The 14,500-nt window shown below is 39.4% G+C and overlaps 2 protein-coding genes across 2 annotated transcripts; both read left to right on the top strand.

Moving 5' to 3' along the window:
* Positions 1-7,114: 7,114 nt before the first annotated feature.
* cd93 (CD93 molecule) lies at positions 7,115-10,824 on the top strand. Its single transcript, XM_073483335.1, has one exon. The coding sequence runs from the start codon at positions 7,186-7,188 to the stop codon at positions 8,830-8,832; it is 1,647 nt and encodes a 548-aa protein (XP_073339436.1). The 5' UTR covers positions 7,115-7,185; the 3' UTR covers positions 8,833-10,824.
* Positions 10,825-10,888: 64 nt separating this feature from the next.
* LOC141010390 (thrombomodulin-like) lies at positions 10,889-12,588 on the top strand. The gene has a single exon (XM_073483336.1). The coding sequence runs from the start codon at positions 11,029-11,031 to the stop codon at positions 12,136-12,138; it is 1,110 nt and encodes a 369-aa protein (XP_073339437.1). The 5' UTR covers positions 10,889-11,028; the 3' UTR covers positions 12,139-12,588.
* The last annotated feature ends 1,912 nt before the right edge of the window (positions 12,589-14,500 follow it).

Here is a 14,500-nt window from a genome sequence, read left to right on the forward strand (position 1 = left end):
CAGTTCAGTGACCCTTTGTGCTATGCCCTGTAAAAACAAATTACTTGTTTTATCTAAAAAAGTTACCGTGGCACCTGATAGAAGAGAACAATCTAAAAAAAGATGTTATGCCTAAACAAATTATTAAAAAAAAAAAAAAAACCCTCTTTGTTTTTGTGACAGAATACACTGAATAAACAAACTGACCTTAAAGGAAAACACAATTTCATATTGATTTACTTTGTTTATATTTAGTGGACCCTGCCACCTTTCTAGCTTCAAACAGTATTCTGGGACCTTATTTTCCTCTGAGAATAGCTTGTTTACTCAGTTATAGAAAAACATTTTAACATCGTAAATATTAAAATTCTGAGTTTGAATTTCTTGTCCAAAAACGACATAGTGCCCCAAGTGAATTTGAGAAGACTAGTTAAGGTAGTTTTGTAATGATTCAAAACATTTTAAACATTTCAAATCATTTGAACTTGATATTAATTTAGTTGTACTTAAATCCTTTAGTTACATAATTTAATCACAGTTCAGTTAGAAATCCCAGAAATCTTCCAATTTCTTTCAACTGGAATTCCAAAGCTGAAAATACTTCACTACCTTAAATTTCTGTTTTCTATATTTGATATATGAACTTTTTCAATGTCAGGCTAGGCTGTGTACCATTTATATCAATATACAGCAAGCGTCTATGTTGTGAAATGTACTGTTTTAAAAAGGTAGGTGTCTTTTGAAGAGCTTACCTCAGCGGCTTGAGGGAGAACGAGTGAGTGGGTGGGTGGTTCTGCAGATAAGAGCAGGGACGCTCTTTGCCTTAAATAATACCTGTAAATGCCAGAAGCTATACACGTCTGCAAGGTGTTTCTTGGAAAAAAGAAACCCTACCTCCTATCACCTGCAGCGTAATCGTGTAATCTTCCTGTCGGCCCCTGTGACAGACAGAGAGAAAGACAAAGAAAGAGAGCGAGAGAGAGAGAGAGAGGCCAACAGAGATTACAGAGAGTTTCACATGCAGTAATAGAACCTGCTGTATTTCATATTTATAGCCTCTAACAAGCCTGACCTAGTTTGTTTATACAGTTGTTTTCTTCAGAGCGCTAGACTAGAGTACTTGTCAATTATTAATCAACATTAACACCACTGACTGAAACTGAAAGCATTAAAATGTACATAACATAATTATTAACCATGTAATAGGTGTGTGGGATTTAGTGGCATCTAGAGGTGTGGTTGCAGATTGCAGCCAACTGAAGAGCCCTCTTCTCACCCTCCCCTAAAGCGGCCACTAAAAACTAGAAAACCATGAAAAGCCCTCTCTCTAGAGAGGAGCCCACTCCCTTTGTATATAAAGATAGACGGCAGATTAGAAGGCCCTTCTCCAGCAGCTGCAGGTTGGTAGATTAGCCTGTTACTGTACAAGCAAAAACAGCCTGCACACTACTACTTGCACCAGTGGTTCAACATAACAAATGACCTGTTTGTGATTATGCATTAGTAAAATAAAATAGGTTGCACTACAATCCTGGAGTTACACATGCCCAACAATATGGGTAATTATTTATCCATATTGGTCAGGAAATGTCAGCACAATGTCTAACATTCTAGGTAGGAGGAAGAGCACTAAACAGCAGCAGCTGCAACGAACCAAACAGCAGCAACAGGGAGCCAAATAAGTTAACAGGCTTGACATTCAGATGATTCGTAAACATCCTTAGCAGCTAACATAGCTTCATTATCTAGCATTATTAGCTAGTTTTGCTTTATTTCAATTTAGCTAGCTAGTATAAATAAACTCTCTGACCTGAGACGTGCATGTGTAACCCATCCCCCACTTTCGATGCGCAGCACAGTCAGTGCTCAGGTGACATGGCCCCTCAAGTGCAGGCCAGGCCTTTCTTTCTTTCTTTCTTTCTTTCTTTCTTTCTTTCTTTCTTTCTTTCTTTCTTCCTTCCTTCCTTTCTTCCTTTATGGCCTCACACTGTTTTAATCACACCCTCGACCTTGTTCTGACATATTGAAATTGAACATTTAATAGTTTTCCTACATGTGGGACCCTCAGTAATGTTGGGCTATTATTTTCTACCATTGCCCTTTACCAGCTAACTACAATAATTTCTTCATTTAAACCATCAATGTGTCTGTTAGATCCAATCCCAACTAAATTGCTTAAAGAAGCTCTACCTTTACTTAGCACTTTTATACTCAACATGATCAAGCTGTCCCTATTAATTGGATATGTACCACAGTCCTAGCTGTAAGTAGCTGTAATTAAACCGCTTCTTAAAAAGCCAACACTTGATCCAGAGGTTTTAGCCAACTGTAGACCAACTATAGACCCGTATCTAACCTTCCCTTTTTCTCTGTGATAGGAAGCCCTTCTCCAGCAGCTGCAGGAGGCTTCTGCAAAAATGTCCTGAGTGCATCTGGGCAGTTATAGAGTAGATTAGCCTGTTACTGTACAAGCAAAAACAGCATGCACACTACTACTTGCACCAGTGATTCAACATAACAAATCAGATCGGAATTTGAAATCAGGTTTTAGAGTACATCATAGCACCGAAACAGCATTGGATTGCAAATGATCTCTTAATCGCATCTGACGAGGGTCTTGTCTCTGTGCTAGTGTCATTAGATCTTAGTGCAACTTTTGACACTATTGACCACCACATTTTATTACAAAGATTGGAACATTTAATTGGTATTAAAGGAGCTGCATTGAGCTGGTTCAAGTCCTACTTACGCAATCCCTGTAACCCCTTTCAGATCAAGTACCTTATCATGTTATCCAGCCAAAGCCATTGGCATGAAGATGCAAGTAATTCTCAAGAAATGAATTGGCTGTGCCAGAAGAAATTAACCTGTAAAAACCTGCAAGCTTATTCTTGTATGATAGCCCACTTCTGTGTTCAAGGCATGTTGAACTATTGGAGAACTGATGATGAATGATGGGAATAATCCACTCTCCACAGGGGTTGATTCAATTCATGGTGAAAGGTTTTCATTGAAACTACTCCCTCCTGAAGTAATTGTCTCCCAAAACATCAACATGGTTTTACTGTTGCTACCTCCACTGTAGTTGGCTCTCACCATAGCTTGGCATGCCTCTACTTCTTGAGAAGTAGTTAGAAGAGAACTATTTGAGGGGCATGCCAAGTATAAACCCATAGTCAACAGAGTGTAACATGGAATCTTACAACAAACCACATCATAATATAATCATCATAAATCAAAGTGGGGCTATGATGGGCTTTTGTGTGTGTTCTGTTGTCTGTTGGAACGCATTAAAAATTACAGAGTAGTATTAATCTTACCATTAAGTTGACAGGATTGGATTGAGTTTGTGTAGAGCTCTTGGTTGCATTCATAATAGCAACTTTCTGTTGGCTGTGTCCTGAAATAGAAATATGACTCCATGCCATATGCTCAATGTCTTCCTCTTTTTCTCCTTGCTATATCTCCACCTCATCATTATCATCATTTCCGACTTCATCTCCATCTGGGAACAAGGCACAATTTGCTATTGCTGCATTAATCTTCTCCTTTATTAACCAACAACAATTCTTGCACATAATAAATAATGAACCCACCCTAAGGAAGAAAACGTTAAAGAAATAAAGTATTACAATGTACTGTTTAAACAGGCACTATGTAGTTTTGGAAGAAATTCAAACTCAGAATTTTAATATTTGCAATATTAATTAAAACTCAGAAATATATATTTTTTCCCATAACTGAATAAACAAGCTGCTCTCAGAGGAAAATAATGTCCACAGAACACTGTTTGAAGATAGAAAGGTGGCAGGGTCCACCAAATATAAGTAAGTAAGTAAACAGTTTGAATTTGTGATGTCCTTTAAAGTCAGTTTGTTTATCCAATTCATGTTTATTTAGTTTGTTTAGGCATAAAAAATTCAGTCAATAAAGATCTTCTGCTTCTGCACCCTTTTAATATTGTTTCTAAAAATTGTACTTTTTTTAGCCTCCTCTCTTAATAATGCATTTTTGCGCTGCATAATGAAACACCATGACAGATAAAAGTAAAATATGGTACACAAAAAACAATAAAAGATACGTTATGTTATGTCTTTATAATAATAAGCCGACAGCAAGATATAGCTCCGCTGCAAGGCCAACAAAATACGCTACATTATAGGCCAGTTGTCCTGCTGCCATCTGGCAGTACAGATGTATCTGCTGCTGTACCACCAGAGCAGTAGTTAGACACCTCAATTCATCCTCAGCGCTCCGCTATAGAAAATAATGGCAACTTTCAGAATGTTCTTGCTAATGGTCTTGTTCCCTTGATTAGTTCAAGCAGAGGCTTCAGTTCTTTCTTTGAAGTGGCCTCTATTTAACTGCCTGTGTGAGCTCAGTGGGTGGAGGTGGTGTCTTACTCCATTTCCTGTGATTGTGGTTGGGGCACTTCCTGTGTTTAAACAAATACAGGAAATGTTTTCTGGATTCCTTGTCCTTGGCACTTACTATCCTAAACAGTACAGTCAGGTTACTTAAACATACAGGTGATACACAAGTGCACCCAAATGCACTTTGCGACAATAACATCCAGTGTTGATCAATTCATTTCCTGCTCATGGTATCACTGTTTTTGTTCAGATTGCATGGCACCTGAAGGGCAAACATCACACATCACATAAGACTTAAAGTTAAAAGCAATGCCATAAGTTATTTAAGGTAAATATGAGGTATATTCAAACAAGGTTGTTTTGAACAACACTACTTTTTTCTTTTTCTTTTTTTCTTACTCTTACTCTTAATACTCTTTATAAAATATATTATACCATGTCTCCCTCCTGGCCCGACACCAACAGAAGTAAATCATGGAAGGTTTATCTTTACTGATGATCACACAGTTAGAGGCATAAGAATAAAAACAGAAACTATTACACACTAATTATGTAGTAAGGCAAATAAGGTAATAAACAGTTTATGACAGGAGATGATTCAGTTTGATAATATCACACCTTTGGGCGATGACAAAATTGGGTTTTGATATAATGCCAAGTAATACAAGGGCCAGGATCACTAACATAAAATCAATATTTCTCATGACTTAAAGCAGCTAATGTACTATCAGAGAGAAATATGTCATGATTTATGAGTTAAATATCCAAGGGTGCAAACTCAACCTAAATCCAATCTGACGCTGAGTCGGTGAGTTCGCCCATCAGTCTGCAGGTGTTACATTTGGGTTGCCATTTCAACTGTTCATGGACCATATTCACATGGTGGCCATTTTCCTCTGATGTCACACTCAGGGTGGTAAGCTCAAAAGATAGAATAATGTTATGTTGCCGTTTTCTAGATTGCAAGTTGACGTTAGCATTAAACTACTTCCTAGTTAACATTACTATTTGGTTACATCCAGTGCATTTCACTCTCAGTCTTAAATAAATGTGTCCAACATGTGTTGGATCACAAAGACTATATACACAGGGGCTGATAGGGATAATTAGACACAGGTAAAACACATCAGGGAGGGGCAGACAATCAAACTGGAGGGAAAAAAGGGAGGCAGGAAAATCCAGTTTGTGCCAGAGTGCACTCAAAGTCTCTTTATGAACACACCTTAAGACTACCTCTGGGTATATCTTAATTCCCACCAAACAATTTTACCAAACAAACGTGTTTAAACATGCATGTGGTTAAGTAATTAATAGAGAATAGTATAACAAAAGACAGTTTATCGTGGTAAATAACAGATGATAGTTATGTGAATCCTCTGAATTTAGGAGGTACGCATCTGGGCCAGGTGCAGGCACAGGCATCCCAGGCACATGCCTTGGGCTACTTTGTCAGTTGGAGGCCCAAACAGAGGGGAAAAGAACATCAAACATTAAATAATGTTTAAAGGTGTCATATGTAAGAATTGGATACCTGTCAAATTTAGAATCCAGTCCTTAGCTCCCAGTCCTGCCTGGACTGGGAGCTAAGGAGCACTGGCAGAGTATTGTTGTTGTTTACTATCTATCACCTACAAACCGGCGAGGGGCTAGCTGGTTAGCATGCTAACATCAGTAGATGCAACTGCAACACGATACCAACATCAATATCTAAACTGTTATTTTGAATGCTTAAAGCTAAAATTCTTACATATTGCACCCTTATCATATATTATAAATAATTTAAAACATTAAAAAATCTTATTTAAAAATGTATTTTAATCTTTATATAATCTTTATTTATTTATTGATCTATGTTTTTCTTTAAGCATACGCACTGTTAGTTTACACTCCACATTTTCACTCTCACACTAAGTTGTGTCAACACAGGTGTAAACAAAATTGTGCAGACTTAAGTTTATAGTGTGTTCTTATGTAATTGCTGTAATCTTGTTTGCACATATTTAATGTTTACAGTAATGTTTAAGCTGATATTCAGGTACCAGGTATTTCAGATAGTTGGAGCTGTTCAGGCAGGTTGTGGAAAAAGGGAAGAAGAATTGAGTTGAAGTGAATTAAGAAGTGTTGCTTGGAGTTGACTCTAGTGTGTCTTGGAACTTATGAGAAAAACCCACAATGTCGCTTCACTTCAGTGTGTGGGAAAAATTATTTCAGTGGTTTCACACATAGACATTCAGTAGAAAGCATCTGTAAATGTGTTCTAACATGTGATGGATCCATTCAACAATACTTTGTACCAGAAGTATCGATACTTTGAAGATCGATCCGCCTACCAATAATTACAGTTATAAATAATAATGTTTGGTTGACTGTTGTTCCTGTGGCAGCAGGATGGCCAAGATCACACATTCATTCCCAGCAGTAGCTATTATGCATCCATCCACAGGGTCCATCTGTAATGTTAAATTGCTTCTGAGACTTTGACCCCTCTATGTTCTTTTATTGTAAGGCAGCACAATTAAGGGAGTCAGCTTAAATGCCTGTAGCCCACTGAGGCCGGAGACATCTGGAGAGGCAGTCAAAACACTGTGGAGCCTGCCATTGTTTTCTCTTTCAGACCGGAACAGGTCAGTGGGGGAGGAATAAAGAACCCATAACTGCTGTTAAACATGGTTTCCGTCTTTAGTTTGTGTCCCAAACAGGATACTGGAGCATGAATGTTAGTTTCAGACCCACACCACTTGTTTTTGGCTGCGAATGGACAACCGCATATTGGTCACATTCCTCCCCCAAACTCCCAGGGACCTTGTGGATATCAACTAATTTGTTGATTTTTATGGCAATCATGTTCTTGATTTTTCTACTGCTACTCATCAGCAGCTTTGAAGGTCTCTCTGAAGCTGAACATGGGACGTTGTGCACCTCTAATGCATGCTTCACCCTACATATGGACGGGCTGAGCTTTAAGAAAGCCCGGCAGAGCTGTGAACACAATGGAGGTTATCTGATGACAGTCAGAGACAGAGAAGAAGAGGATGTGCTGCGCTTGCTTCTCTCACAGATCCAAAGACAACCTCAGGACAGAGCGCTTACATTTTGGATTGGATTAAAACTGCACAGAGGCAACTGTATGTCAGCTGACAAGACTCTCAAGGGGTTTAAGTGGATATCAGGGAAAGAAGATTCACACTATTCCAACTGGGCCAACGAACCTGTCGCCACATGCATAGAGGATAGATGTGTGAGTGTTTTTTACACTTTATCAGGAGAGAGCCAACTGAAATGGACTGCTGGACCTTGCAAGAGCCCTACTTTTTATGTATGTAAGTTCTACTTTCAGGGAATGTGCAGACCTCTGACTCTGTTAGGACCTGGACAGATAAACTACACAGCACCCTTCTCAAACGAGCCCCAAAGAACTAAAATGCAATCATTTCCAGTCGGAACGTATGCTGATATTTTATGTAGTGACCAACAGTCTCACTACTCTTATTGCATTAGGATGGACGGCATCTTTCGTTGGAATGTCCCCGGTCCATTCTGCAAAACAGGAAAGCAAAACTGCACGATCAACAATGGCGGGTGTGAACACTTGTGCCATCAGGATGCAGATGAGCTTCGATGCTTTTGTAGAGAAGGTTACAACCTGGGTGAAGATGGACTCACTTGCAGGATAAAAGACTTGTGCGGTGTTGATACATGTGAGCATCAGTGTGTAATGAGTGAGTCAGGATATTCCTGCAAATGTCCAGATGGCTTCAAACTGGATGTAAACCAGCGCAACTGCTCTGATATTGATGAGTGCCAGTCACAAGCCTGTGATCATTTCTGTGTAAATACGGCAGGAAGTTACACATGTGTGTGTAATGATGGTTATGAAATGGTGGACGGTAAGTGCAGTGATATCGATGAATGTGCACAATTCAGATGTGAGCACAACTGCTTGAACAGTATTGGATCCTTCTCTTGTAACTGTGACCAGGGCTTTACTTTATCCGAGAATGGCTCGTGTGTGAAAGACTGCCCACAAGGCTTCCACATGGAGACCGATGGATTGACTTGTGTTCCAGATTTGACAAAAATCTTAGCTGCTTCATCCGATGACTCAGCAGAGGAGGAAACACAAGAAAATGTCACTGAGTCATTCAGCAGAACAGTGGAGCTCCAACACCAGTCCCCTCACACTGATGCACCACTTCCTGACGTGGTGAACGTCACACACAGTGATCAGCAGAGCAACGTATCCTCGGTGACAAGTTTTGCCAGCACAGTCAATTTCAGAGTGTTAATCTGTGTTCTCGGCTCAGTGGTTCCTCTGCTGCTTTTGGTTGCGGTGACTTTGGCTATTGCAATTTTTCGATGCAGCCACTCCAAAAAGGAAACCAAGAAAAATACCACTACAGATGGCTACTGTTGGGTTTCCTCTGGTTTTGATCCACGTTTAGAGAAACTGTATGAGTCCATTTCTACTGATGGCCTATGACCTGACAGTGACGGAGAAGACTGCCTACCTGGACTGTTATGTTAATTTATGTAATTTATGTTTTTGCGACCCCTTTTTACTACATATCGAATCACAAAACAGAAAACATGGTGAAAGACATTGTACTTATATAAAGCTGAGGCACAGTGGGTAAATAATAGTAAAAATAGGATGACACTCAGTAGACTGCATACCTCTGCCAACAGTCCCCTTTTGTACTCACTAGAAGATATTAACAAAAATTAACAAATGTAGAAAAACATCCTGTCTTGCAGTGTTAATGATCGTTTTCTCCGATCCGCACCAAAACTTAATGCGGTCTGTTCTGGGATAAGACCCATCCTTCAACCAATAAACGGCCACAGGTAAAAACACAAGTCTTTGGCAGCATGGATCTAAATCTGGATAAAAATAAAGTCTGGATACAGCTTCGGAGGCAGAGATCTGTTCATTCCTACTGTATGAAAGCTGCTCAGTGGCGCATGAAGCCAAACAAGCTCAGCTTCCTGGGTATAAAATTACCCAATTACCCAACCAAGTGGTCTGACTTCCAGTTTAGTGCCAGGCTAACTTGAATGGAAATAAAATGATTTAATCTTGCAGCTCTTCTAGCTCATTTCGTGGGGGTTGTGACACTCTAATCAAAGATTTTACAGCCACTTCTTTCGCAAGGTATGCTTATGGGAAAATGTCTTTTTGGGCCCCAGTGCATCATGTGAAGTTGTAATTACATGATTTTGCCATTACGAAAGTAGGCTTTAAAGCCTGGTGCGCTTCCTGTGGGCTTAATTGGCAGAGGTACATATGGTGGATTTAGCAAAGAAGTAGCAAAGAGCAAATATGTGTAGGTGTTATTGGTGCAAAACAGCAGTTGAATAATGTAAAATGAAAGTAACTGGGTTTAGAGAACTGATATGTTGGACTGAGTGGCAAACAGTATGATTCAAGAAAGGTTTGATTTGTGTTTAACAGTGAGAAAGTTTTTGCCAGGATGTTAATGCTGAAAGTGAGCATTATAATGTAAAAAAACTGCTAATTTACTAGTTTGCCTTGTCATAACTGGCCTATTTTAACAATAGACATATTTGATTAATGTATGTATCACTGCCTGTTCACTAAACCTGTGACCTCCTGACCCAAGAACATGTTGTCTTCACTGCATCATTCAGATGAAATCAAAAGATTATATACTGTGTTATGTTCACCTTTCCATATCACATGGCAGTGATGGAAGAAGTATTCAGTTTACTTAAAGCTGCTGTAACTTTTTTTGGCCTCTTGGGGGCAGCAGAAACAAGTTGAGAACACAACATTTACCTATCACCTATAAATTTGTGTAAGTAAGCAACTATTTGCAACTATTTGTCATGATATCACAGTGTAACAGTTAAGAAATGGGAAAAATAATTCATTTTCTCATATTGTACAGTGCTGCTGCACTGTATTCCACCTCTGTCTGAAATGCTCTGTTTTAGCTCCTGTCTCTTTAAGACAGGAAGACCCCTGAACCCCCAATTTGCTCTGATTGGTCAGCTCACACACGGCCTGAGCCAGCACCGCTAACATCATCACCAGAGCAGCTGTGTTAAATCAATTACTTTGTTCCAAACTAGCCGCTAGGTATAAATTTTCCAAATGTGTGATATGGTTACATGGTGTGATGTCAAGATGTCACAGAATTAAAGGTGGGACTACTGACGATACGTTTCAGGAGCAGCGTTTTCTGTGGGAGAGAGGAACTTCTGTTGGTGCAGACTTTGACCTTTTTAATCCTTAAGACCTTTTACATGCATGAAAGCCTATAAAATATTAAAGGAACAAAAATGAAAAAGCGGAATAGGTGTCCTTTAACATATTTAACTTGCTGATGCTAAGTTTTCATATCTGATGCTGGTGTAAATATGATGTCATGTATAGTATCAAGTCAATAAATTTTATGTGTGATAAATTCATGCTATAAGACAAAATAAATAGTTTGTTTGGAAATATGAATCAGTTTTCCTTCCTGTATTTGTATGACTATGATCAATGTCCTCACTGGCTTTGGAAAAAAACAGTAGTCCATCTTTATCTCATTTCCTTCCTGTCTATAACTTGGTCATTGTCCAGAGGGGTGTTGTTTCCTGAGTAGGTGCAGTAGCCACTGGCTCTGAAATCTTTGCCAAGCCAACATTAAGAGAAGTTCTACACGACATTATGACCATGTTTGTGCCAGTGAAGGTAATGACCATTTTAATGTCAGTTATTTTTGTATTGTCTATTAAGACTGGATTTTGCATGAAGCAGACTGGCACCTGTGTTCCTTTTTGTACTGGGAGCGAGTGCATCACTGTAAATTATGATAGAGTGGATTTTAAAACAGCCGAAGAAGGATGCCACGACAGGAATGGAGAACTGGTGACATTTCAGCGTGAGACAGATAAGAACATACTTGACATTTTGAGTCGAGAATTGTACGGAGACTTCTGGATTGGACTGCGTTTACCAGCTAGCGCCTGCAGTAACCTCTCGACTCCACTGAGAGGATATGAGTGGACTTCTGATAGTGCTGACAGGGGCTTTATTTCAGCCTCCAACCCCTGGAAAAACAGTGTTAAAGTCTGCTCTCCACGCTGTGTGTCACTTTCAAATGATCAAAAGTGGACAGAGAGGCTGTGCTTGGAGAAAACTGATGGCTTCCTGTGCAGAACAAAGCACAAAGATGCATGTCAGGCTCAAGAATTATCAGATCCAGTTGTTTTCCCAAGCACGGATGGCTGTTCAAGTGGCCTTTGTCAGCATACATGCACAGCTGTCAAAGGAGGCTATACATGTTCTTGTTTTAAAGGATATATCCCAGAGAGCAAGAACCCCTGGCAGTGCAAAATGCACTGTGCACAACAGAAATGCCCCGCAATATGTGACAGACACACTGACAGTGCATGCTTCTGTCCTGCTGGCTTTCTTGCTACTGACAAAATCTGCGAGGACATCGATGAATGTCTGATGGAAGGATGTGATCAAGAGTGTAAAAACACTTTCGGAAGTTTTGTGTGCTCCTGCAACGAAGGATTTGTACTTAAAGATGAAGTCAAATGCATCAAAGAAACTCCCATCGTCATAGGTATTGTTAAACCAGCCCATAATAATACACTGAAGGGTTCTTCAGCTGCTTCCACTGGTTTTGTCTGGATATGGATTTTCATTGCCGTGGCTGTTGTAGTGCTTATATTTGTGATAAGGTTTTATGTTGTCAAGCGTCAGAAGTGCAGAGAACAAAACTCTATTCAACAATCTACTGCTCCTGTGGACAATGTTGCGTGTTAAAGTGAATACATGCGTGCTCCGTTACAATTATCAGATGGCTGCTGTAAGTAACATTTCAGAAAAAACTGTTCAGATTCTCTGATTCTTGGGAGTGCTTTATAAAATATTAATATGAATTAATATGAATATATATGAAATGCTTCTTAAAAATACAAGTCAATTCCAGTTTTAACTTGGATAGAGCACTAGTAGTATACAAATATAAGCAGTATTATGTAAACATTAACATGTAAGAAATATTTTAATGTTGTGCTGAATTTTGATTTTTTTGGTTTCATGTTATGAGCTTAGCATACGTAAAAAATGTTGATCTGCAAATGAAGTTAAACTTTTGGATAAACATTCAGATGCAGTTGAGCAAAAAAGTAAAATGGAGATGAGTAAATGGAAATCCTCGTGGAAAGTACCAGCTCCATACTTTAACTCAATAAATGTACTGTGTTTTCTTGAGCACTGACTTCTTTTTTATACAGTAAACATTCTTGTTTGTGCATATGCATTTAGTACATGCATGAAAAAGTCTTTAATGTGGGACAGGGAAGGCTGATTTCATTTTGTTGTAGCACGTCATATAATTAAAATGTGTTCAGTCATTCACAGCGTTGTTGCAATCATTCTTGCCCTTAGAGCGCCATCTAGTGTTCTTTTGAATACATTGCTGAAAAAATAGTTTTATTTGTTCCTCACAAATTTTAATCTGAAAATCAGCTGCTGCTTCAAAGCACATATAACCTAGACAAGCATGATTCTTTCTACTGATTCCTCATGTTGTTCACGATTATTTAAAGGTGCACTATGTATATAAAACAGAGCGTTTCAGACAGAGGTGGAATACAGTGCAGCAGCACTGGACAATATGAGAAATCTAATGTTTTTTTAGCACTACAGCATGTAAACACATTCTAGTAGTAACCCAAAATAAAATGATGAACCTGAAAATGACCACAGAGTAAGTACACATGGTCAAGTATTGTATTTGAATACAATTTTGAGCTACTTCACTACATTTCAGATGCAAATACTGTACTTTTTACTCCACTAATGTACTTAAAGCAGCTGCGATCAGACAAGTTCACACAAGCATCATTTTCTGTCAATGTAAGCAGCTGTTTTCAGTGAAAAGGCTCTAGAAACCTACCACACACTGCCTGCTCAGCATCAAACAGCAGTTAGCTGGTGAACATATTTGAACATTAAGCAGCTAAAGTCCAAGTCAGCATGGCCCTCAGGAGTTGGTAGAGACCAAAAACAAAGCTAAAAGACAAAGAATTTTATGAACTTTTGTGAACCTCCTGTGTTTTATAGGTTCTTGTGCATGTAGAGGATTTTGAACGGTCAAACTGACAGATGCTCCTCTCTCTTGCAGAAAACTCTGCTCCTAAAGCATCTCGTCAGTAGTCCTGCCTTTAATTCCGCGACATTTTGACATCACACTACGTCACCATGTCACATATTTGCATAATTTATGTTTGGCACTAATAATTGATTCAGGGCAGCTGCTCTGTTGTTGTGAATAGCACCGTTGGGTCACCCGCCCCCCCTGCAATCTGATTGGCCACCCCGTGTGCCCCCCCAATGGTCATTGACTCGTGGTAATGTCAATCATTGTGTAAAGCTCTTTACCGACGCTGCATGTTAAAACGGAAGCAAAGCTGAAACCTTGTGTGACTAGACTGTGTTAAGAACTCATGAAGGCTTTTATTTTGGAAAAAATACAAAGGAAGTGGCTCCGCGGCTCCGCTAATGAACTCGTGTATCTTCACTAGTCACGGACTTTTTTGCAGCGTGATGTTGCACCGAGTTCAGGTAAGAACAGGACACTACAGGGTCTTTAAGACTGTCAAACAATGTTTTGCCAACTTCTGTTCCCTTTGGGCCTCATTTGGTTCAGTTTGCATGGAAAACTGTTCTTAAACAACACTGCAGGTGTGTTTTACTTTAGTTAGCTCTCCATCTGGATAAACGTAAACGTCTCTCCACTATTTCAGTAACGTTAGCATCTGTCGTGTGTTTTGCGTTTTGCGACATGAATTAACAGTCAGCAACAGAGTATCATATCATTGTTGCTACTGTGATGTTGGTACAGTGCAAATAACATGTTGCTTTTCATTGTGTTTGTGGACACGTTTTCAGTGTAGACTACAGTATGAAACGGAGGGGAAAGTGCAGGTGACCTCCAGCAGGAGTGTGAGAGTCAGAGTCAAGCTGAATGCAGCCGGGCAGCTAACACTGACCAAACTTTCCAGGGCCAGACCAGCGCTCAGGGGCCTCCAGGTGAAAATGCAGGTATTAGGGAAAAGCTTTGAAATGTGTAATGTGGTGTTCTGCACAATTTTACAGTTATTCAGTGAATGAAGGAATT

This window comes from Pagrus major, chromosome 16 (assembly GCF_040436345.1).
Source record: "Pagrus major chromosome 16, Pma_NU_1.0".
Taxonomy (NCBI): domain Eukaryota; kingdom Metazoa; phylum Chordata; class Actinopteri; order Spariformes; family Sparidae; genus Pagrus; species Pagrus major.